Source organism: Copidosoma floridanum, unplaced genomic scaffold (assembly GCF_036245765.1).
Source record: "Copidosoma floridanum isolate Cflo_tuat_1 unplaced genomic scaffold, Cflo_Japanese_pri ptg000028l, whole genome shotgun sequence".
In the NCBI taxonomy this organism is placed as follows: Eukaryota; Metazoa; Arthropoda; class Insecta; order Hymenoptera; family Encyrtidae; genus Copidosoma; species Copidosoma floridanum.
In genome coordinates, this window is record NW_028321905.1 from 6717344 (window position 1) to 6743233 (window position 25890).

Here is a 25890-nt window from a genome sequence, read left to right on the forward strand (position 1 = left end):
AACTAGCCAAAGCCATCCTAGCTAATAAAAAGTCTAAGGAGGAGACGAAAATAGCAAGTAAAGAATCAAATGAATAAAGTTAAAAGATATGCACTAAAGTCACCAGCGAGCACAGGTAAGTTTTGCTGCAGAAGGGGCCGAAAGGAAGAGAGATTTCTCGAGACAATAGATACTGTAGACAGAACGAATGTAGCTGTCGGTATACTGTGTGAGAATAAAAGTTAAAGAAAGGAGAAGAGTGACTGAATGGCTCAGGCGTTCGTGCAAGATGTGCTTCAAAAGAATAACATGCAACAGCCAACTGTACCAAGTACGGTTGAATCGAGCTGACAGACGCCGAAGGAAGGATCGCAGAGTGAAATGTTTTATAAAAAAGTGCAAAAAATGAGTGAAATACGAGAACTCCATTACATACTATGATACTGGAAGTAAAAGATTATATGCATCGATCTAGAATATGTATAAGAAATCTTGTAGTCTGATACAGAATACGGTAGCGATGACTGTACATTTTTATTCGTACAGGAGTTCAAAAAAATGTTTGTATAAACTTACAAGACACTAACAAGGGAACAAGGTGTGAAATTTTTGAGAGCTTGTCAATAAACGGAAATAAAGAGTATGCATACTTGCATTTTTCTTATAAACAATTCAGACCACTCGTCACCGTAGATGAGCAAAACAAGATAAACCAGAATCTGGACAAAAGCGGACCACCGGTCAGTGAGAAATTGGACATCAACATGAAGTGGGAAACCACTTTAAATATGCCTCAGGGAAAAAATGTTACAGGGATAAGGAAATCCAAGACAGGGCCACACTTTCACCGGATGCCTTGCCACCACCCGATCTGGGTAGGACGTCAGGGTTATTGTCAGAGAACGAAGGAAAAAGTAAGGGACTTAACAGATCTCTAATATAAGTGAGCAAGAGCAATTCTCCAAAGAGGAGCATTATCTTAAGAATTTAATCACACTGGATAAATATAGAGTATGCAGAGCTCGACTCTTACGTGATAAGCCACCGTTAATTCAGAGCGATAGCTCAGACCCCCCTCTATTCCAGAAAGTAAAAAAAGTCGACGATCACTAGATATTTAGATAACTTAGTTTTCTGTACAGTGTTGGAAAATGGTTCGAGTACAGAAACAATTGATACACTTTGCGAACGATATCATACTGATCCAATAATCATGAATAGTAAAAAAAAGGCGTTGAGAAAAATTCACTTTGATCGGATATTACAACTTGCTTGAAATCTCTTTGAGGGCTGGTAATGAATAACCAAATGAAAAATGTAGGAATTATAAGGGACCGCGCAATCTTTCATCTGCATCACTGGTCATATCTTATTAAATAATTAAAAGAAATTTTTAAAGACTTCCGATTGAATGTACACTGTACACTCATACACTCGTTACACTACAGGCAGATCAACAGCTAGAAGTTATCAAGGAATGTCATGTCAATGAGTCTGCAGTAAAAGACCATATAGGAATTCACAAAATGTACAATAGAATCTCAAAAGATTCTTGTTAGAGGAACATGAAATCAGGCAGTTTGTTCTCAGATGTGACTCATGTCAGACAAAAAATTCGTACAAGTTAAAACTAAACAGGCTATGATTATTACCGATACACCGAGTAGAGCATTTAAGAAGTCATATATGAATTTTTACTGACACATAAATAAGTCATCAGATAACGGGAATACGCATACTTTATTAATTTAAGATTGGCTGAGAAAATACATTGTATTAGCACTTGTACATCGTACAACGGCTCAAGAGACGGTGAGTACATAATCAGATAAGTTCATAGCATATTTTGGTGCCCCGAAAAAATTATCGTCAGACAGGGAAACGCACCTTATAAATAAAATAATCGAGGAATTCACAAGATTATTTAAGATCAATAAAATTGGCAGCACAGTATTTTCCCACACAGTACGGGGGTGATTAAAAGAATGCATCATCTACTTTGGTAATATATAAAGGCGTATGTGGAAAAGAAAAATAAATGGGACAAATTAATTCCTTGATGCATGATAGCATATAATACTATATCAGAACATTAGAGCACAGGATACACGCCATATGAATTACTCTTCGGGCAGAGAGGGTGTATCCCCTTAAGCTTAAAACAGATTGAAACTAACTAAACATATATTAAATACTTTGAGGAGCTTATAGATACTCTAACATGAAAGAGAGCAATAGCAGCATTGAAACAAGTGCAAAGAAGGTATACATTAAAATATCACTATGATAGGATGCCCAATAAAAAATTTTTTTGGAAGAGTAAATAGTCCTGAATACATACTGAAAGAGCCGTTGAAAGAAAAATATGATTGTCGGTATTCCAGTTCCATACAGAACAAGAGTAATAAATTATAAAACTCACGATATTAAGTTACAGAGAAACAACAAAATATAAGTAGTGCACATGGATAAACTAAAAAAGCATGCATTTTAAACGTGAAGATAGGAAGAAAGATCTAAGTTAGAAACATAAGGTGCAAGAAGACAAAAGAAAGAAAGGAAAAGAACGAAGAAATACCAAGCAAGCCCAATAGTGAGCGTGACTCACGCAGTTACCAAAGTCTTAGTATATATTTATTACGAAGATATAGCCGTAGCTTGAGGAATAAGACTTATAAAATACGTACTTATGCAGTTACCTCCAGGAAAATATGCACTTTTTGGTTCTCGTATCAATACTTGTAAAATAGTAGGTAGAAACATGAGACAAAATGTAAGGGTTAATGTAACAAGCGAATAAATATAAATAGTCTTTCGTCTAATTTCCGGAGCCCCCGGATGTGCCACGTCAAACACAAGGGAAAATTAAAATAAAATAAAATTTATAGTACACACAGAAAACGCGGAAATAATTTAAAAAAATTTTAATTCGAAAAAATGTAATAAAAGACAATTTATTATATACACAATAAGTCTAGTATATTTTGCAACTCCAAATAATAAGTTAATAATAATCCTAATAATTGTTAGAAGCAATAAGAGATACTATTTATCTTAACAATATCATATGTTACATTCAAAATTATAGGCAAAAAGACAATTGTGTTTCAATGTGAACAAAAAAAAAAAAATATGAGAAAAACGTAAGTAACAATACAAACAAAAATTAGACAACATATTAACAAATACATTTACTGGTATATGTAGCTCACATTGAATCTGTGTGATAAGTGACTTTTGAAGGATGTGCAACATGTGAATGAAAAGAAAAAATTTACTTTTAAGTTATTTTAGGTTAAAGCATAAAGAAATACAGTTACAACTAAAAATCCTTTTTAATCAGGTACTAAGCTATAATCCTTTAATTATTTTATTCCTAAAGATCCTTATAATCTTCATGTACCCACAATATCAACGACAAAAAGAAGTGTATTATGGTTCAACTTAAAGGATCATGTGCGTTGTAACCAAAAGAAAAAATTATGACTGTAATAGATAAAACTAACCAGTTAAGGATGAATAACAATGACTTTAGCTCCTGAGGAAGAAACTAATTAATTTTCATACAACGGGATGAAATACAACTATATGTACATGTGTATATATATATTCATTGCTGCCCTCAGGCTCAGACATGGCATTCTTCTACACAAGCATAGTGTTAATATATATATATATATATATATATATATATATATATATATATACACCAGTAGATTTTTTTCAAGATAACTCATTTGAATCTCACAGCATGAACCCTACAGGGGTCAACAAAGGCTTGACCAAAAAGTAATTAGCTTTTCTATCAAAGGATGCATAAAAGAAATTTTTTGTCTGCCATAAAATCTAAAATGTCCGTAAAAACACGTGACCTACAGCTTTTTTACATTTAAGCTACTATAAGTCTCGTGGAATAAACCTACAAGCGGCTACAAATGCCTAAGTAATAGGTTTTAAGCTTTTGTATCAGAAGCTGTGTACTTCTTTTTTTAATTTATTTTTTGTAATTTATTTTTTCGTAGTCAATTTTTTGACTTTAACTAATAATGCATTTAGTAATAACAACAATATTTAAATATTCTTATATGTATACACGAAATTTATTACTTTGTTATACATCCCATTAATGTATATTGTGTTTCTCTATTGTATTAATTTCAACAATCATTTAAAATAGAATAGAAATAGACCCAAGTCTTCGTGGTTTGATAGGGCTTTATAAGTTGACTCATAAAATGAGTTATCCTAATGCAACACTTTCACTGTTTGTATTAATAATAAACTAAATATTATTTAAATTAATAAATTTATTGGTATTATGAACTCACGTACAAAATAATATAATACATACACATTAACACTTCCCACATAATTTATCATAAATCCCAACAAAAGAAAAGAATAGCACACCAAGAACTTTGTATGTCTTTTATAAATATACGTTAATCATCTACTGAAAATTAAACAATTATTTAATAATGAAAAGGGGTTCTTATTAATTTTAAGCCCTTCTATAAAGTATAATTTGTGAGTAATATATACGTTACTGAGAAAGAGTGCGTGGGTATATGTGACACGTAAAAGTGTGACGTTAGATACGTTATTAGTCTAGAAAGTTATTTTTAACATATTATTCTGTAAAATTCTTTGTCTATTAAAATATCGTTTCAAAAAATGTGTATCTACATTGATGTATTATCTGCCAGAGAAGTATAACTTCTTAGTTGGGTACCCAAGCACCCACTGATCAATGGTTTTTCTCTGAACGATGGACTAAGACTCAATAAAAACGAAGTACATTGATACATAGGGTGTAGCTTTTTCACCTTCTCAAACTTACCCCTCCTGAGATACTTGGCACTAATGTATGTATACATTATTCATTGGAGCTTGTGACTAAAAATCATACCGTTGTGACATTATTACAGTGATAAGTAAATAATCATTGGATTTAACAGTCTAGAGTTAATGTCTATTGTTGTTATTACAAATAATGAAGCCAATAAATGAGATTATGAGATTGTATAGAGGGAAAGAAGAACCAAAAAATTTGATAGATAAGTAATGTTCTACTGAGTATCTAACAGCTAATTTCTTATTTTTTCGTGATTCTGAATCATTCGTCATTTTTGAAATTTTTAAAATTCCTTCGTTAAATGTATAACATTGTCAAATAATTACTTCTCGATTGGTATAATAGGGAACCTTTACGTTATCTGATATGTGCTTCACATTAGTTTTTTTTAATAGCAATGAAAAAAAAAAAAAAAACTGGAGTCATATTCATGCAGTTTTTTTCTCAATCTATTTTATCGTATGTCAAAAAAAAGTATCTTTCGGTGGAGAATCAGCAAACATCTATAAGACCTGCGTTAGAAATAGTAGTACGTCTGAAAACGAAGTTCTTAAAATAATGGGTTGAGAGACTAATATACTTGACAGTATGTCTAATTTTAAGTGCTATGGCGTAACTATTGTTTTAATAAACACCTTTGAATCATGTTTGTAAAACAATAATCAGCTGAACCACCAATTTGTATCAGGCATAGTAATTTTAAATAACGTCATCTAGCATATTGTATAATAAATGTAATACCCTTTTAAGTAATTCGTTATCATATCGTTATTCGTTTTTTTTCACACTTTTCAGCTTTTGGACAAATTTAGGTTCTGAATTAAAATTTTTGGAGTACATTATTTTATGTTTTTAAACAATTGCAACAAAATTTTTGGGAACTATGTTCTTTGTACTTTTTTTGTTGAATCTTCTAAGTTTCTGAAGCTAGCATCAGTCACAGCGTTCATGTTCTTGCCTTTAGCTCTGAAAATCAGACCTAAGTCATGAGTGCCTTTAAGATACCAAAACACTTTTTTAACTACTTTCCAGTCTAACTCAGTGAGTTTTAACTGTCACCTGGACAAGTAATATACTGCAAAGAGTATATCTTGTCAAGTGACTCCTGCTTAATAGAGGAGACTTTTCATACCTTTTCTATAGGGCACTATAGTTGGCTGCGTTACTTTTTCTCTATCGTGCTTAAAGTTTTTCAATCCCATATTTTTACTTGTCTTGTCACCATTGGAGTTTTCTGGGATTTGCGATATTAAATTGCATCAAACTTATTTTAGTATACTCTGATTACGTTAGGGTAAGAATCCTCTGATTTCTGTCTCTAAAAATTTCCATGCCCAGATAATATATGGGCTCTCCCAAATCTTTCATTTGAAACATTGTGCGGGAGCTGAACTTAATCTTATTTATCTAATTCATTCATTTCCAGCTGGTAAAATATCATGAACATAGAACACTAATATCACTATTTGGTTATTCTTCTTCTAAGTAAAGAGACAGGGCTCATTACATTTTTTTCAATACCAAGTTTTAAGGCCTTCTCAGTCAAGCGTTTATTTCATCTCTTGGGACTTATACGAAGACCATCGATTGATCTTCTGAGCAGGAACACCTTTTTGCCTTTATGCTTATCTGTACCATAGTCTCTTTCGTCTGGGATTTCTATAAGACTGTCCTCTTTTAAGGTTTCATTAAGGAAAGCTGATTTAACATCCATCTGGCAAACATTGAGATCATATTTATTAATTATGGTAAGAGCCACTCTTATTAGCGCCAGTGTGTGTACAGGAGCATAGGTTTCTTTAAGTTCATACTTTTTTTGTCTTTAAAACCTCTGATAACCAATCGTGCTTTGTAAATAGGTTTTTATTTGGGCCAACTTTTCTTTGAAACACCTATTTTGAAACTATAGTGTGTACTTTTACCCCATTTTTATCTAAGGATGGTCTGTTTACTATTTTCCATACCTTACTTGTTTCCATAGATTCCAGTTCTTCTCTGATAGCTTGTAGCCAATGTGTTTTGTCATCTGAATTTAAGGCTTTACTGTACGAGACTGAATCTAAGTTAGTTTTGGCAAAGACGACATAAGTCGTTTCATCATCTAGTCTTAGATTTTTTTGTTCTTTAGTGTTTATAGTAGGTAAACAATTGATATCATCAAAAACATAATTTTTTCCTGCCAGTCTAAGAAGAGAGCACGTGGATCTATTGATCCTGGCTTTTTTGGTATGTAGCTTTTTAACTTGCGTGTCTATTTTCTTAGTTGCCTGATTTGATTCTCTTTTGTTTGGTCGCTCTCTCTTTGATTTACTGAGAGTGTTCGAATGATCAGACTCTGAAGTGTGCTCTACATTATCTGCATTATATGGACATACTTTAAGTCTGATTTAAACTTTATATCTTTCGTCAAATTGTTTTTTGTTGAGTAAGTCATGTTTCTGCTAATATTTCCATATAAAATTTTCTCATTAAGCTTAACGTTTCGGGAGATTTAGAATTTCTTTGTCGAGGGATGCCATAACAGGTAACGAGCCAACGTATAGCCTATTAATATAGCTTTCAAAGTTCTCTCTAAAAGTTTGGATTTAGCTATAGGGATTTTAGCACAAGCTAAGCACCAAAAGCGTCTAATTTTATCTATGTGAGCCTTCTGAGTTTTATTTATTTGGCTTATCGGAATTTTAAACTTGATGCTGAAGTGTGTAGTTCTGTTGTAGACGTGCACTGCTACATCAATAGCTAAAGTTCAAATACTAATTGGCAAACTTGAGTCAACCATGAGCGCTCTGATTTTCCATTTTATTGACTCATTAAAACGCTCTGAAATACCATTTAGCTCTGAAGTATATGGTGGCAAGATTTCACCTACAATTTTTTCTCTCTTTATGACCTCTGAAAATTTTTCACCAGTAAATTCCGTGCGATTGTCTGTTCAGATAAAACATTCTTTATCGTCACTGCCATTAGGCAGATATCTTAATAGACTTCTAACATGCTTGAAATATTCTTTTAGACACTTCTCTGCAAGACCTTTGTTCAGTACAATTATAAATCTCGTTTCACCTGGATACAAATCTGGTTTTATTGGACCCATAGTGTCCATTTGTATTTTTCTAAAGGTTGAGATGCTCTGACCCTGACTTCTGGGAATGGCAATTTTTCCATTATAGCTAATTTACATATTTCACAATCCAATGTGGAATCTGTGAATTTAATCTTTGATAATATTGATTCTGATTTTTGAAGTTGTTTCAAACATTATAAGGACGTGTGCCCCAGTTTTATATACCACAATAGGCCATTTTCTCTTTTTTTCTGAAAGTTCAGGATTTCATCTGTATTCGTATGGTTTTTAAGCATGCACTTATGTTCATTTGAAATCATGTCTTTACTTAAAATTTCTCCCTAAATTTTTGAGAGCATTACATGTCTCCCTCCCAATCTCAGAATAATCATCTCAAAGGTTGCTAGTGTCACTTAAGGTCTTTGAATTTTGACTCTTTTGCGGGTCCATGATGTCTGTCTTAGATTGTTCCATGATCTCGTCTTAGGAGACTAAATGTGCTACTAATAAATATGTATTATGATTTTTCATTGGAGTGTTCTCTGAATTATTCATAACTTCAAAATCTATAATCCAGTTTGGTCGTTTGTATTTTCCTGATTTGTATTTTGTTCCTGTTTCCTTATTAAAAATCTCTAACCTTGTATTATCAAGGTATATGCTAAGCCCCACATCAGCAAGTTGTCTTAGCGAAGTTATTCGTAACATCAAAATTCGAAAATACGAAATGAGTCGCATGTTAAAGTAAACAGCTGTGCTAGTAAAGTTAAATGGTTACTCGATAGTAGTTGCTCTGATCATGTAATCAATAATGATCGTTTTTTTCATGAATCTGTTGAACTTGAAGAGCTATAAACGTAAAAGTAGGTGATAGTCGTTTTTTTCAAGCAACAAAATTGGTAATATTACACACAGGCTTAACGTTTCTGGTCAAAATGAAAAGAACTTGATAAGAAACTTTTTTTTTTGTTAAAGATATGGACAGAAATTTAATAAGTTACGGTAAAGTAACACAACCAAATAAAACTGTATTCGTATGCAGTATGTCAAAGATTTTTTTTTATAATAGAAGTTTAATTGTATCATACCAGCAAAAGCCAAAGCTGACTAGCTAAACTTGTTGACTACAAGCCTGCTGCAGAGGATTATATTGTTGTACCGATATTCTGGATAAAAAGCATTGAAATTTGTACTCAATTTTTAACTAAGTACATGGAATCTACTGGGAATCACGAACATATAATCTTATTTATAAATTTTGTCTTGCAGAGAGTTGATCCAGTTTCTTGTAACTGATCAACTTTTTTTAATGCGAAGTGAGTAACTTTATTGATAAAACTTTGATACAGGGAACTTCAAATATGTTTATTGCATGGTAATAGGCTATTTTAAAGACGGTTTTGTGCAAAGATGCAAAACTAAAAGTGTCAAACATGAAACTAAGATAAAAAATAAAATAAGATATGAAAAAAAAAAACAAGAAATAAAAAAAAAGTAAAACAAGAAATAAATAAAAAAAATTAAATAAAATAAAAAAAACAACAAACCAGGGGGCATAAATGGGTCATGGGACCCATGGTAAGAACGAAGTTCTTTAAACATGAGATGAGTATAGACACAATTTCTCAGGTAACAAGGGGGTCGCCAGACCCACAGGAAGAATAAAGCTCTGTAAACGTTATTACTGCATTCATGTTGTTTACTAAAACAAACACTTGAAAAACGAATTAAAAAAAAAAAAAAAAAGTAGTTTACTACTCACGATGGTTGAACTTCGTGAGTACTGTATTTATGCACGACGTTCTCACGAAGTTCAACCATCGTCAGTAGTAAGCTATTTTTTTTTTTTTTTTTTTTTTATTCGTTTTTCAAGTGTTTGTTTTAGTAAACAACATGAATGCAGTACTAACGTTTACCTTAGATTCGTTCTTCCTGTGGGTCTGGCGACCCCCTTGTTACCTGAAAAATTGTGTGTATACTCTTCTCATGTTTGAAGAACTTCGTTCTTACCGTGGGTCCCATGACCCATTTATCCCCCCTGGTTTGTTTTTTTTTTTTCATTTTATTTTATTTTTTTTTCTTTATTTCTTGTTCTATTTTTTTTTTATTTCTTGTTTTTTTTTCATATTTTATTTTATTACATTTTTTTTCATTTTTTTCTTTATATTTTGTTTTATTTTTTTTTCCATTTTTTGTTTTATTTTTTTTTATATTTCATTTTATTACATTTGTTTTTTATTTTTTTGTATTTTCTTTAATTAATTTCTTTCTTATTTTCATATTTTATTTTTTTTTTTTAATTCCCTTTTTTTTTTTTTTAATTTATATAATTATGTGACATAGTAACATAATTAGTGAGTCGAATTTGAAATCTTGAAAGCCATTTATACGTTGTGCAACTCTATCGTATATGTTTATTTTAATAATTTATTTATAAAATAATTTATTTATAACAGTCATTATTAGCATTACTGTAATGCCAAAAAAAACCTCAGGTTTAATAAAAATCGGTCGGTATTTTATGCATCAAATGCATATAATACAAATATTTAATGCGTAATAACGCGCCTTATTATGTTTAATCTACATAACCATATCTATACTAATTAAATTTTTTTTTTTTTTTTTTGAACACAAATACTTACACAATTTATCATGAATTAAATGTAGTATCAGTGAATGCATATAAAAATGGAATATTATAGTTACGAATGGCACGATAAGTACAAGAAACCGAGTTTCTCTAGTCGGCAGCGCTCGTAGCAGAGTGGGTAAAGTACTGGACCTTATGTGCAGGAGGTCGAAGGTTCAAATCTCTTTAGGGAAAATGTTTTTTTTTTTTTTTTTTTTTTTTTTTTTTTTTTTTTTTTAGAATTGTAAATGAAAAAAATTCAAAGTCAAAGAAAAATTATTGTGGGAAAATAAAATTAAAATTTGTTAAAAAATTAATTGCTTGGGAGTGTGAGAGGGAATGGTGGGTAAAGGTGTGCAGAAGAGTAACACCGCACGGTTGGCAGATATACATATATAGTGGGGAGAGGGGAAGAGTGTAGAGAACAGTAGGTGAGGGGGACGGGGTAAGGGGGGAGATTTGAAAGGCAGAGACTTCGGGTGAAACCACTTTTGTTTCCAAAAAAAAAAAAATCTGTCGGTTTTAAAATTCCAGCCCCCCGAGTAACGCGACATAAAGAACTTCGTTCTAAAAATGAAATGAAAACAGAGGTTTTAAAACAAAAAATTTAGAAATGTGGTGACTAATGGTACTAAATTCTTGGTATCCAAAGAGCAGACTCAGTGACAGTTAACAGAAATACTATCGATGCAACAAATTTTTAGCGCTGTCATTGTGTTTTGTGTCAGGAATATAATAAATATGCATTAAAAATACAATCTTTTTATTATTTGATTCTTAGATGTTCTAGATTATGCCTGTAAAACAAATAAGAAAACTGTGTTGCAAAATATTAAGGATGATAGTTTGCAAACAAAGTGGATACGGACCTAGCCCCCTTCGTGCAGCTGAGCTAAGAGCTATAGGGGTACGAGCCCAGTCCACCTCCTCCCACAAACTCGCCTTCCACGATTATGCTTGTTTTCCTGCGGCTACGAGCACTTGTTGTACCCATAACACCCATGGCAGCCGTCTTGACCCATGTGCTCGTCCTGCTTGCACACTCTTGTGCCCGTGGTACCTATGGCTGCTTTCTTGCTTGATTATGGACCATAGTTTGCATATGGATCCAAGGCCATCCCTATTGACGTTAACATGGGGCCATCCTCCTGCCTTGAAGATACGAGACCACCCTAGAACAGGAAGAAGCTTAGACCTGGACCCGCCACTTATATTTATATGTGTAAAATATCGTCCTATTTAAATAAGCAAGCTTTCGAAACTTCATTTTTTTTAACCAATTCCTTTCAGTTATGGAGTTATTTAAGTACATTGTAATGAATATAAGAATAAATTTTCAGATGGTTATTTTCTTGCCCTCGGTTGGATTTCAACTTCGATCCCCAGGTACACTACTGACTGTGCAATCAAAGTGTTGGTATTAACCTTTAGTAATATGTCTCGATGTCTTATCGACAGTAAGTGCTACATAAAATGTCTTAAAAATGAATGAAAGATGACTTTAGCATAATCTGGCATTGTCTGAAAGATAACTTTAAAGAAAGTTTTAAGAATACCTAAAATATAATTTAAATATACATTAAAGCTGACTTAAGGATAACTTAAAAATGACTTAAACATGACTGTTCTGCTATTTATACTTATAATATGGTGTGACGCAATTATTAATATTTTTTTTTATATTAATTCAACAGCAAGCTTAATAAGAGCCTAATCAAGTGCTTTTATAAGTTAGGCACAACCATTGAAACTCACCTCTTTAGAGCAAGCGCAACCGAACAAAATTAGTTTAGTTCACTTGTTAACTGCTCAATGGCATAAAAAAATTTAAAAATTTACATGAAGAATGAGTACACCCATTTTATTAACTTATGTCAGTCTACAAGAAACTGTTGGGGAGATAAACGTTATGATGCATATAGTTTGCCTTGTACGCCCTATTATGATAAGGGCAGAGGGGGGCCAGTTTTGATTTATTATTCGGAGGATACTCCAAATCTGTATTATCACGAACTTTCATTTTAAATCTCCTTACCTACTAGAAAATTGTCTTTTCAACGAGCTTAATACATGCACTTTTGTTGCATTACGTAGGTGTTCTTGAAAAGTTTTTTCTGTAGTATTGTGAGGGAGATTTTCTGACTCTCACGGGTACTGTAAAAACAACTTTTCAACTATCAGTGTTCTCCTCTGTATTTGTCTGAGAGCTGTTACCATGGAAACGGTTTTTCTAAAAAAAATACTTTAAGTCTGCCATTATAAAAAAGCGGTGATAAAGCTAATTTGTTTAAAACTAAATTTTCAACAGGCCTTGCGTAACAACTACGTAATCGATTACATATAGTTGCTTATAATCCTTTTACCATCGTATTTTTGGACTTTTTTTCCCGTATGTAATACTGTTTTTTATAACTTCATTCTGATTTACTTTTCTTTAGTTTAGTCTAACATACATACTTGTCTCTCAAGTTTTTATGCTCTTTGTATTTTTTTAACATACACTTCCTCCTCTGCGCTATGACCTAGTCCCATGACGGTTAGTAGATAAATGATGTTAGTCAAAAAGTGCATACATTGAAGAAAGATTAAGAATCAATTTTGAGTGAAGTACGTGTGTTAAGTGGTTAAGACTCCTTTTTTAATTTTAAGTTCATTTCTTAGATTAACCACAATCTTACGATAATCTTCAGCATAACCTAAGACATCAAAAAAGCTACCTTCCGTTTAACTTAACTCATGAGTTTCTCTTTTATCTGAATTTTGGCTCAATACGTCTTTGTTAAGACTAATCGTTCAACCAATTTTTCATGAGAGTTGTTAAGCCCACATTTTTATACTTACATATCTTTATAGCGTTTATCTAACGGTTCTCCTGGTCATCTAAATAGGAACCCGGCAAACAGAAACGGTCAAACAGGTGCTATCTAAGATCTCAAATATTACTCAAGAAAATCATGAAACAGGATTTCAAATCCATAGTCTAGAAATTTAAATATCATTCAATTACCAGCTTCCACTAAGGATCGATCTTAAAAAGCAAATTGTGAAAGAGCTTAACAAACAAGCCTGTCATTTCCGTCTATGACGAAGTCGTGCTGTGAAAACAAAGATTATAGGTACACGCAATTTGTAATAAACGTATTCTTGAAGCATGCATGGGTTGTACCTATAAAATGAAAAACGTTACAGCAGCAATGAAATTCATACTACGAAACAAACCAATTTCAGTCAAGTACCAACAAATCTACATACTGACAGAGATAGAGCTCTATAATAAAAGTTTTCAAGACGTTATATAAACATTTAACATTCATTTTTTATTGAAATTTTTGGCAGTCTCAAAGCATAAATGTGTGAACAAGTCTACTGCACTTTAAATGACAAAATGTGGACTTACTACAACACCCCACACAGCAAAGGCTCTTAAATTAAAATATGCTCTACTTGAATTTATATATAATCCTTGTAAAATTATTTTTGCCTTGTTTATAAAATTAAAATTTTTTAAAAGCCTGCAATAAACGTTTAAACGCGTATATAATTTGATTTGTTACTTCTTCTTTCAATCATAATATCTTAAGACAATTAAAACTGTTTTTTATTGTATACGAAGATATCAGTTACTTTGCCACAATATTAGGTGTTACGTGAAAGTCATATTAATTATGCATATACAAATACCCTATTATTCATTAAGACTTTATCTAAATATTTCATGCTTAGTTTATGTATTTCATGAACATTATTATCTTCAAAGAAATAAAAGTTGATCGCAAAGTTCTTAAGAATGAACAATATAACTAGAAATGCTTCTATTTATGTTTTAAAAAACAAGTGCCAGACTACGATGGTGATCACATTATTTGTGTTCTAGTGGCTGGTAAAGCAGGCTGAGTAATTTAATTTATTAACAAAAAAAAAACAAAAAAAAAGAATTATTTTATCAATGGCGTAAATTAATTTCTTTGGTTTTAAAGTCGTTTTAAATGCTGTAACTAATTAGTAGTGTATTTGCAAACAATTTAATCTGTTTCTTTATTCATAAATATATGGTAAGAAGTAAGTGATATTTGAAAAAAATACTGCTTATGTTTTATGAAAGACTTAGAATTTAATAAAAAATAAAGTTAATAAACTCCAAGGGCTTACTGTTCAGTCTTCGATTCAGTTGACAACGTTTCGTATGCACTTAAGGCAGTTCTTTTCAAGTCTCTGAGTTACAATAATTATAATGAAAATAAATATTACAACAGCTACCATAAACTACAAGTGTAAACAATTAAATAGAATAAATGAACTTACAAATTATGTAGAGCAACGTCTACTTAATATTAAATAATATCTATATCTGCTCTAATATAACCGACTAGCTTTTAAGCTGTCTGAATACAATCTAAAGTAGGACTAGGTACATGCAAGTAACGACACACATGAAAATCGAAAGATTGTATACATGTATAAAACGACGCGAATTCAAACACACGATAAAACTCTATTTGTATTTTTAATTATTTCAAACAATCTTTGATATAATATTTAAGTACTGTACTCAAATTATTTGTGTAAGTAATCTTATTTACAGTATTTAGCTTAGTGATATATACCATTTCTGATATTAAACGTCTGTAATAACAATTTTCTTGGTCAAGTACTTGTACTAAATCGAAGTCGAAAGTGTGGCCATAATCTCTCATATGTTTATACACTACAGACGAATCTTTCTCGTTAATACAATCGCGTTCATGTTCTTTCGTTCGAGTATCAACAGTTCTACTAGTTTGTCCTACATAATGTTTATCACAATTATTGCACTTGAAACCACAAACGGAACACACTTTGTCGGTGGTGTCAACGCTATCTTTTCCTGAATTATTTAAAAAATTAAATTTACAAACAGATCTGAAAATTTCTTTGATATTGAATTTATTAAAACCGTTTCTAAAAATTTTTTCACAGTCTTTTATGTATGGTAACACTACAAAATCTTTAGGGAAGAAATTCACATTATCACGTATGGTCTCGCCCGTAGATTGGAATTTAATTTTTTTCAAACGAACTTTAGTGTATTTAGTAATAAATTTTATCAGATAGTTGCTAGCCTGTTAAATAATAGAAACTTTTTTTAAATTTTGTTTGTGAAAACAAAGATAATAACAAGGTCTCACATTTGACAATCCTTTATTACTTATATTGGTGAGAGAAGAGTTTATTAACGACCGACTCGTCAACTGTCATAACGTACTCCCCTCAACTCTCTTGACTGACGTTTTTTCTTGGGATTCTTCGACTGGCCTTATTTTCTCTGCTCTTCTATCTTTTAGGATTTGAAACTAAGAGGGGCGCACGGACGCATAGGTACGTATGCACACACACGCGCTCGCGCGCACACACACACACATACATATACTCTAGTTCCTGAGGAAGACAGTAATTAGTTTTTATACAATGCAATGAATGATATATATATATATATATATATATATATATATAAATTCTCGTGTCACAATTTTCGTTCCCATACTCTTCCGAAACGGCTTGACCGATTCTAGTGAAATTTAGTGAGCATATTGAGTAGGTCTAAGAATCGGCCAACATCTTTTTTTTATCCCCTAAGTGTTAAGGGTAGTCCACCCCTAAATTTTATTTTTTATTTTTTAGACAAAATTTTTAGTTTTTCTTCTTTTATGATACAACATACAAAAATACATACAATCCTCAATTTTCACCCTTCTACGATCAACCTTTATTTTTTAATAGCCATTTTAGCAATTTAATCATTTTTCATCTCCGGTCGATAACTGATCAATCGTCATTTAATTAGTTATCCCCGCCAGATGTCTACAGGTGTCACTTCTGACCCAGTAAACAGCACGGAGTAGGGATGAGAACGAAGACGGTCTCCTGTTTCTCTCACACAATAAGACTTCTCTCACTTTCTACACAGTTGTCGGCTATATTGTTTATGCATCAAGTGTAGTAGTAACGTTGACAATTATTATTTTGCTATCTCAGTGTAACTCTCATATTAACTATTAATCATTCCTATTCTATTAATAATAATAAAATTATGAATTTTGAGTGTATTTTGCACGATTAGTTAATCAAGTGATTTTTATAACCTCAAAAGTACCCAACACGTGGCACGAGCTTCCAATGACAGCTGCTTTTGTGTTGTAAGTATACTTTTTTTTATTTATATCGAAAATGTTGTTGGAAACGATCATAAAAGATTCGGTGGAATTCAATTTTTTTTTAAATTGGGCAAGCTTTTTTTTTGTATTAATTTTTTTTTTTACCATTTCTAACCATATATTTTCGATATGATTATAAAAAATAAAATTTTTCGCTTTTGTAAAACAGTCTAATATTTACGTGAATATGTAAATGTTTGTGTGTACAACTAAATATTAAATACATTTTAACTAGGGCCAAGATTTTTGCCGTCATTTCATTTTAACATTTTACAAATAATGCTCTTAAGGTTTTGACATTACGGCTAATATATTGATCTTATAAGAATGTAATTTTAATTTAATTTTATTAAAAAAATGTAATTAAACAATTAAGGTTTTCATAGTTTCCAAAAATTTGACTCATTCATTATGAATCTTTATTTTGAAATGTCAATGGAAATATTGGTTGTATGAAAAAATTGTAAGACAATATTTTCGTAAAATTTAATTTTTTACTTTTAGTTGGAAAATTTTTCCATAAAACTTATATTTTTTTTATAATTTATAAATTCAAACTAATCATTTCAAAACTGCGGTAAAAATACTGGCATCATTAAGTAATTTCATTAATTCTATTTGTGTGTTTTGTACAGTGAGAAATGCCAAGAAAACGCAAAGGGGCTGATTTAAGCCGTAATACAAGTAAATCTCGAAACTTGCAAAGTAGAAGATCCGAAAGAACTGGAGAACAAATCCAGCAAGAAAATACTGATGCACGTGTCAGAATGGCGCAATTGCATCAAGAAGAGCCAGAAGATACATGAGCTGAGCGCAATGAAGTCATAAGATTAGAACAACTACAATCACGCCGTTTCACAGTCAATAGACGCAAAACAAATGACCGACAACGACAACAGGTACATCGAGCATTTACATCTGATTCATTCCTGCGTCTAGCCTTCCAGTATGAGCCCGATATTGAATATTATGCTCATTCAAAAGTGGTAATTGGTGCTATGGACAAGGAATGTCCGCATTGTCATGCTCTGAAATTCAAAAATGAGCCAGCTGGGATGTGTTGCGCGTCAGGAAAAGTGCAACTACAAGAAATTGAAACACCACCTGAACCATTGAACGGCTTACTTATCGGCATGGATCCAGATTCTAACGTATTCCTCAAGTCAATTCTGACATTCAATTCATGCTTTCAAATGACATCGTTCGTAGCAACAGAAATAGTTCGAAATACTAATGCAAATGGTCAACAATACAATTCTACATTCAAAATCAGAGGCCAAGTTTATCATAAAATGGACTCACTGTTGCCAATGCCAAACGAACCACATAAATTCTTACAAATCTACTTGATGGGCGGTGAGGATTCCGGAAGCGCACTTGCCAATCGCGTGAATGCACGTTGTGATTTTAATAATCTTGATTCATTTTATGCCAGACGCATCGTCAGCGAGCTGGATGCTCTATTGAACGAGCACAATGAATTGTTGAAAATATTTAAATTACATATGCACCAATTACAAAGCGATAATCACGCTATCGTCATTAATCCTGATAAAACACCATCTGGAGAGCATATTCGTAGATTCAATGCACCCGTTGTTGATGATGTTGCTGGAATCATGGTTGGCGATCGTACAGCTCCACGAGAAATTGTGATTCGTAGAAAAAATAACAATCTACAGTTCATTGCTGACACACATCGTTCATATAACGCTCTCCAATATCCGCTAATATTCTGGAAGGGACAAGACGGATATTGCATAAACATAAAACAACGAGATCCCGTATCAGGTACTTCATTGATTATGAATTTAATCATTAATCATTTAACAAAACTCTTAAATTATTGAACGTAATACATTTAAATTAATTTTTATGAACAATCATTACAGGAGCTGAAACGAACAAGAACGTTAGCTCAAAGGATTATTATGCGTACCGATTAATGATTACACGTAGCCTGGACAACGTCATTCTACGATGTCGTGAGCTTTGTCAACAATTCATAGTCAACATGTACGCGAAGATTGAGGGCAAACGACTACGATACTTACAATATAATCAACTAAAGCTGTGCGCGGAAGAGTTCATTCATTTTCGAGACGCTATTAACAACAACGCCGACGTCGCCGAAATTGGTAACCATGTCATTTTACCATCATCGTACATAGGCAGTCCACGTCATATGCAAGAATATATACAGAATGCTCTGACTTTCGTGCGCGAATATGGACGACCATGTTTATTTATCACGTTCACATGTAATCCAAAATGGCCAGAGATTGCATCTTTGCTATTGCCTGGCCAAAATGCGATGCATCGCCATGACATTAAAGCACGTGTGTTCAGACAAAAGTTAAAGTCTTTAATAAGTTTCATTACTAAATTACATGTATTCGGTCCCACACGTTGCTGGCTGTATTTGGTTGAGTGGCAAAAGCGAGGATTACCTCATGCACACATTTTGATTTGGTTAATCGACAAAATCCGTCCTGAAGAAATCGGTAGTATTATTTCTGCAGAAATTCCAGATCCATCCACTGATCAACTGCTGTTTGATATTGTTACAACAAACATGATCCATGGTCCATGTGGTACTCTTAATAGTTATTCGCCTTGCATGGCAGATGGAAAATGTACTAAAAATTTCCCTAAAGATTTTACCAATGATACGGTCACACATGTCGACGGATACCCAATATATCGTCGAAGAAGTCCTGATAATGGCGGACAATCATTTATTAAAAATATCAGAAACACAGACATTAATATTGACAATCGTTGGGTGGTAGCATATTCGTCTCTGCTGAGCAAGACATATAATGCTCATATTAATGTTGAGTTCTGCAGTTCTGCGAAGAGCATCAAATACATTTGCAAGTATGTCCATTAAGGCAGTGATATGACTGTGTTTAAAGTGAAAACATTACATTACTACAACAAACATTATTATCATCATCATCATCGTCATCATCATAATCGTCATCATTATCATAATCATCATCAACGTCATCTTCACAATCAACATTATCAACATTGTTACTTCTACAACGATCAGTAACATTGTAACATACTTACATCAAAATTATAACCATCATCAGTATCATCATGACCATCAACATCACCTGCATCACCATCATTATCACCATCACCATCAATTTTCCATTATGACGGTCATCATAATTATTCTTATCATCATTATCATCATCATCATCATAATCAACATTATCATTATCATAATCATCATCGTCACCAACATTCATGTAATCAGCATCGTCATCTGTATCATCATTGTTATAGTTATAATCATTATCATCATCATTATTAGAATCATCACCATCATAATCATCAACATTATAATCATCATCATAATCATCATCATCATTATTAACATGATCATCAATATCCTTACAATCATCATCATCATCATCATCATCATCATTATCATCATCATTATCATCACCATCATCATCATCATCATCATCATCATCATCATTATCATCATTATCATCACCATCATCATCATCATTATCATCATCATCATCATCATCATCATTATCATCATCATTATAATTATCTTTATTATCATAAACGTTATCAGTATTATTAAAAACATCATTAGTATAACTACCATTAGAATTTTCTTAACCGTCATCAATCAAAATCATCAGTATCAGCACCATTATCTTCCTTATCACTGTTATCATTATCATAATCATCATCATCATTATTATTATTATTATTATTATTATTATCATTGGCGTCATTATTATACCTACTCCTACCATAAGAAACTCAGGTAACGAAGTAACTAGAAAAAATCATCATCATCATAATTATCATTAAGTTCATCCTTATGGTTATAATTATTCTCATTATAATAATCACAATCTTTAACTTTATTATCAATATTATTACTATCGTCATCATCATTATCCTTATTTCAATGATCCTTATCGTCATCATAATGATCAGCATTTTCAGTATCATGATCGTCATTATCATTATTATCGTCAGCATAATCATTTTTATCATTATTATCATTATTTTTATTATTACTTCACCCATTACTTCCATCAATGACTTTTTACTGATAAAAATCACAACTATCATTATAATTATTAGCCTTATGGTCATCTTCCATCTCATTGATATTATTTTAACTATCAACATTCTCTTTATTAACACTGTCAGCATTACTATCATCCACATCTTCGTCGTTATCATCATCATCAATTATCTAATAATCTTCATTATTAATATTACGATCATCACTATTTCCAATAAAACTAACATAATCATTATCATTATAATCATTACCATCATTATTATCATCATGATCATCATCATTATCATCAACTTCATCATCATCATAATCGTTATTTTCATTATCATCATTATCATCATCATTATTATGTCTATCATTATCATTATCATCATCATTCTAAGCATCAGTATAATTCCTACAATTACTATCATCAGTAACTGAGTTATTGATATCAATCAAAATTATTATTATAACCATTATCATCACCATCATCATTATGACTATCACCATCAGTATCTTCATCAACATCTTTATCATTATCATTATTGTCAAAATTATAATAATCATCATTATTGTCATTTTCACTATTATTTTTATAATCGTCATCATCATCATTATCATCGTTATAAAAATCATCGTCATCCTCATAGTTATGATGATTATCATTATTATCATCACAACCATTGACATTCTGATCATTATTCTGACATTGTCATTCTCATCATTATTATTATAGCCATTAATATTAACATTATTCTTAATATGAGCATCATTGTCTATATTATCATCATCGTTATCGTTATCAACATCGTAATTATTATTACCATATTATTATTATTATTATCATTATGAATATTCTAATCATTCTTATTATTTATGTCTACATTACCATCATCGTCATCATTATCATTATTATCCTCATAGATATAAGTATCATTATTTTTATCATTATTATCAATAACATTATCATAATCATAATCATCATTATTATCACCATCGTTATTATTATTATTATCAACATGATCATCATTATCCTTATTATCATTATATTTATCGTAGCAACATATTTAACATAACTATAATTATTATCATCATTATTGATATTATCATCATAATTATCATAATCGTCATTATTATCGGCAGCAATATTAATATTATTAGCATCATGATCATCATTATTATAACAATTATTATGATCATCAATTTAACCGTCATTATTGTCATAAATATTAATGTTATTATCATCATAAACATCATTATTATCATGATTATCATCATCATTACCACCATTACCATCATTATTTGCAGCAGCATCATCAACTTTATCACTATCATTATCTTCAATATCATCACTATTATCATCATAATCATCATTATCATAATTATTGTCAGTATAATTTTTATTATCATCATCATCATTATTATCATAACTATCATGCTCATTATTAGTATTATTATCGTTATCATTATCATTATCATCATCAACAACATTATGATCAGAGCAATTATCATTAATGATATTATCAAAATAATTATCACCATCACTTTTACAATTATAATCATTATCATCGTAATTATTTTCATCATCATTATCATTATCATTATCATTATTATCGTTGTCTTCACCTTTATCATTATAATCATCATCATCATTATCATTATCAGCATTATCCGTATCATCGTAACCATGACTATCATCAGTATCTTCTTGACCGACATAAATCTAAATTGTCATTACGATCATCACTATCATTATTTTCATCATTATTATTATATTTATGATTATCATTGTTGTAATTATCATCATTATCCTAAAAAACATTATTTTTCAATAGAACAATATTATTATAATTATTTTCATCATTATCGACATAATAACCATCATCATTATTATTATCACTAACATCATTATCATTATCATTAACTTAACCATTATAATTATTACCATAACAAGCATTTGTAACTTTTCCACCAACACAAATTAAAATCATAATCATCACGATTATAATCATTATCAGTAAAATTATTATAATCAATACTATTTTTCTCATAATTATTATCATCACAACCATAATTACTATCATTAAGATCATCAGTATTATCATTATTATCATTATGTTTATTATGTTTATTATCATTATTATTTTTATTAACATTATCGTTATTATTATCATTATCAACATCATCATCGTTATCATTGTAATTATCATCATCATCACCATAATCATGGTCATAACCATAAACATAATAATTATTATCATCATTTCAACCATTATTACTATGATAAGTATTGTCATCAAAATTATTATCATCACGAGTATCATCATTATTATTATCATTATTATTATTACTATTATTATTATTATTATTGTCATCTACATTTCTATAATCAGCATCATCATCTTTATCATTATTTTTATAATTATAATTATTATTATCATTATAACCATTATCTTTATTATTGTAAGCATAAGAAGTATCATTAGCATTATCAACCGCACTATCATTTTCACTATTATCATCATTATCATCACTATCAAAATCATTATATGATTAGCATTAATAATTATTAATTATTTTTATTATTTACGTCATTATTCACATAAACATAATCAACATTGTTACTTCTACTACCGTAAGAAACATGGTTACCCACTTAAATTTGATTTATGACTATCATAAGTATCATCATAACCATCAACTTCATCAATATCATTAATTTTACTACCATAACCATCGTTATCTTTTTATAAGCGTGATTATTATTGTTAATATCATCATTATCATTATGATTACAACGATAATTATTATCATCATCCTAATCACCATCAGCATCAGCATTATCATCATTATTATAATCATCACTTTTATTATTATTATTATTATTATTATTATTATGATCATCATCATCATGACAATAATAATTATTATTTTCATAATATCCTTCTTTATTATTATTATTTTCATTATAATTATCTTATTCTCTATTATTACTATTATCATCAATATTATTATCATAATTATCATTATATCATCATCACTTTTATTACTATAATTAATATTACTATCATTATCATTATCATTATCGTTATCATTATCATTAGAGTCATTAGTATTATCAAAATTATTAACGTCGTTATTATAAGCATCATCATCATCACTATCACCTTATCATTATTATCCTTGTCACTACCATTATAATTATGATTAAATTGTCATAATATATCATGATGATTATTATTATTAGCATGGCTGTCATCCTGATCATTATTTTCATTATTCTTATTATCATAATTATTATTATTAGTTTCACTATTATTTTCACTCTAATCATTATTATTATTATCATCATCTTTATCATTACCATTATCATCATAAGCATCATTATTAATATTATTATCTTTATTGTTATCATAACCATTTTCATCGTTATTACCATTATGATCAATATCTTTTTTATCATTGTCATTATTTCTACTATAAAAATAAAGATTATTATCATAACCATCATTATCATCATTATAATAATTATTATTATTATTATCATCATTATTATCATCATGATCGTTGTCATCATTATCATCATTATTATTATCATCATCATCATTATCACGAACATTATTATCAATATTATTATGATTAACATAATCCATATCATTATCATCATTATTATTATCGTCAACGTCATTATCGTCATCAACATTTTTAACATTGTTACTACTACTACTATCATTATCATCAATATTATCATCATCATCATTATCATTATCATCATTATTATTATTATTGTTCTCATTATTATCATTATCATCAACGAAAATAGTATTATCATCATTATTATTATTATTATTATCATCTGCATAATTATCAACGTCATTTTTACCATTAGCATTATTAACATCGTTACTTTTACGACTTTTACGATTATCAGTAACATCGTAAGTAATTAAAATCAAAATTTTGACCGTTATCCGCATCATCATAACCATTGCCTTTATTGACATCATCATCATTGTCATTATCACATCATTATCTCTATTATGAGCGTCATTATAATTATCATTATCATCATTATTATTATGATCGTTATTATTATCATTATTATTATCATACTCCACGTCTTCAACATTATCATTATCATTATCATTATCATCATCATCATCATACATATTATTATTATTATAATCAGTATTAGCATTATTATCATTTTAATAATCTTAATTATTTTTATCCTTATTTCAATTATCATCGTCATCATTATTTTAATTATTAGTATTTTTATCATAATTATTAATATTATTATTATCATTGTAATTATCATTATTGTCATCATTGTTAACATCATCATCAACTTTATTATCACCAGCAACATTAAAATTATTATCATTGTTATCATTTTCATCATTATTATAATCATTATTGTCTTAACCCTTATCAATATTATTATTATCATCATCATTATGATCAGCATTATAAGTATCCTTGTAACCATTACATGTTATAGTAACTACTCGACTGACATAAGTAAAATCGTTATCATCAAAACAAATATCATGTTTATAATCGTTATCATTACTATCTTCATTATTATTATAAGTATTATTATTATTATCATTATTACTATCATTCACTTAATTATCATTATTATCATTATTTTTATTATATCATTATTAACGTCATTATCACCATGGACTTTTACAACATCATCATCATAATCAGCAGCATCATCAATATCTTCATTATATGCGTCATTTTAATTATTATTTTCATCATTATCATCATCATTATCATTATTATTAATATCATCATAATCGTTATCATTAACATTTCTATTATCAACATCATCATCTTTATCATTATTCTTATAATTATGATTATTATTATCAGCATTATTACTAGTAGCATTATTATTATTATCATTAGTATCAACATTATCATTATCTCTTTTATCATTATAATTATCATCTTCATTGTCATTATCATTATCGTTTTCATCATTGTCATTATTTTTATTATCATCATTAAAGTTATTATTATCAGCATGATTATCATCTTCGTAATCATTATCATTATTATTAATATTATTACTGTTTTTTTATTATTATTATTATCATCATCATC

General features: G+C 30.0%; 1 protein-coding gene across 1 annotated transcript; it reads left to right on the forward strand.

The window, feature by feature from the left end:
- The first annotated feature begins 246 nt into the window (after positions 1-246).
- LOC149373733 (uncharacterized) lies at positions 247-19614 on the forward strand. Its single transcript, XM_089595780.1, has 7 exons — positions 247-310; positions 526-577; positions 656-748; positions 793-893; positions 17583-18512; positions 18614-18859; positions 19220-19614. Exons 1-7 carry the CDS (start codon positions 247-249, stop codon positions 19612-19614), a joined length of 1881 nt encoding a protein of 626 aa, XP_089451906.1.
- Positions 19615-25890: the final 6276 nt, after the last annotated feature.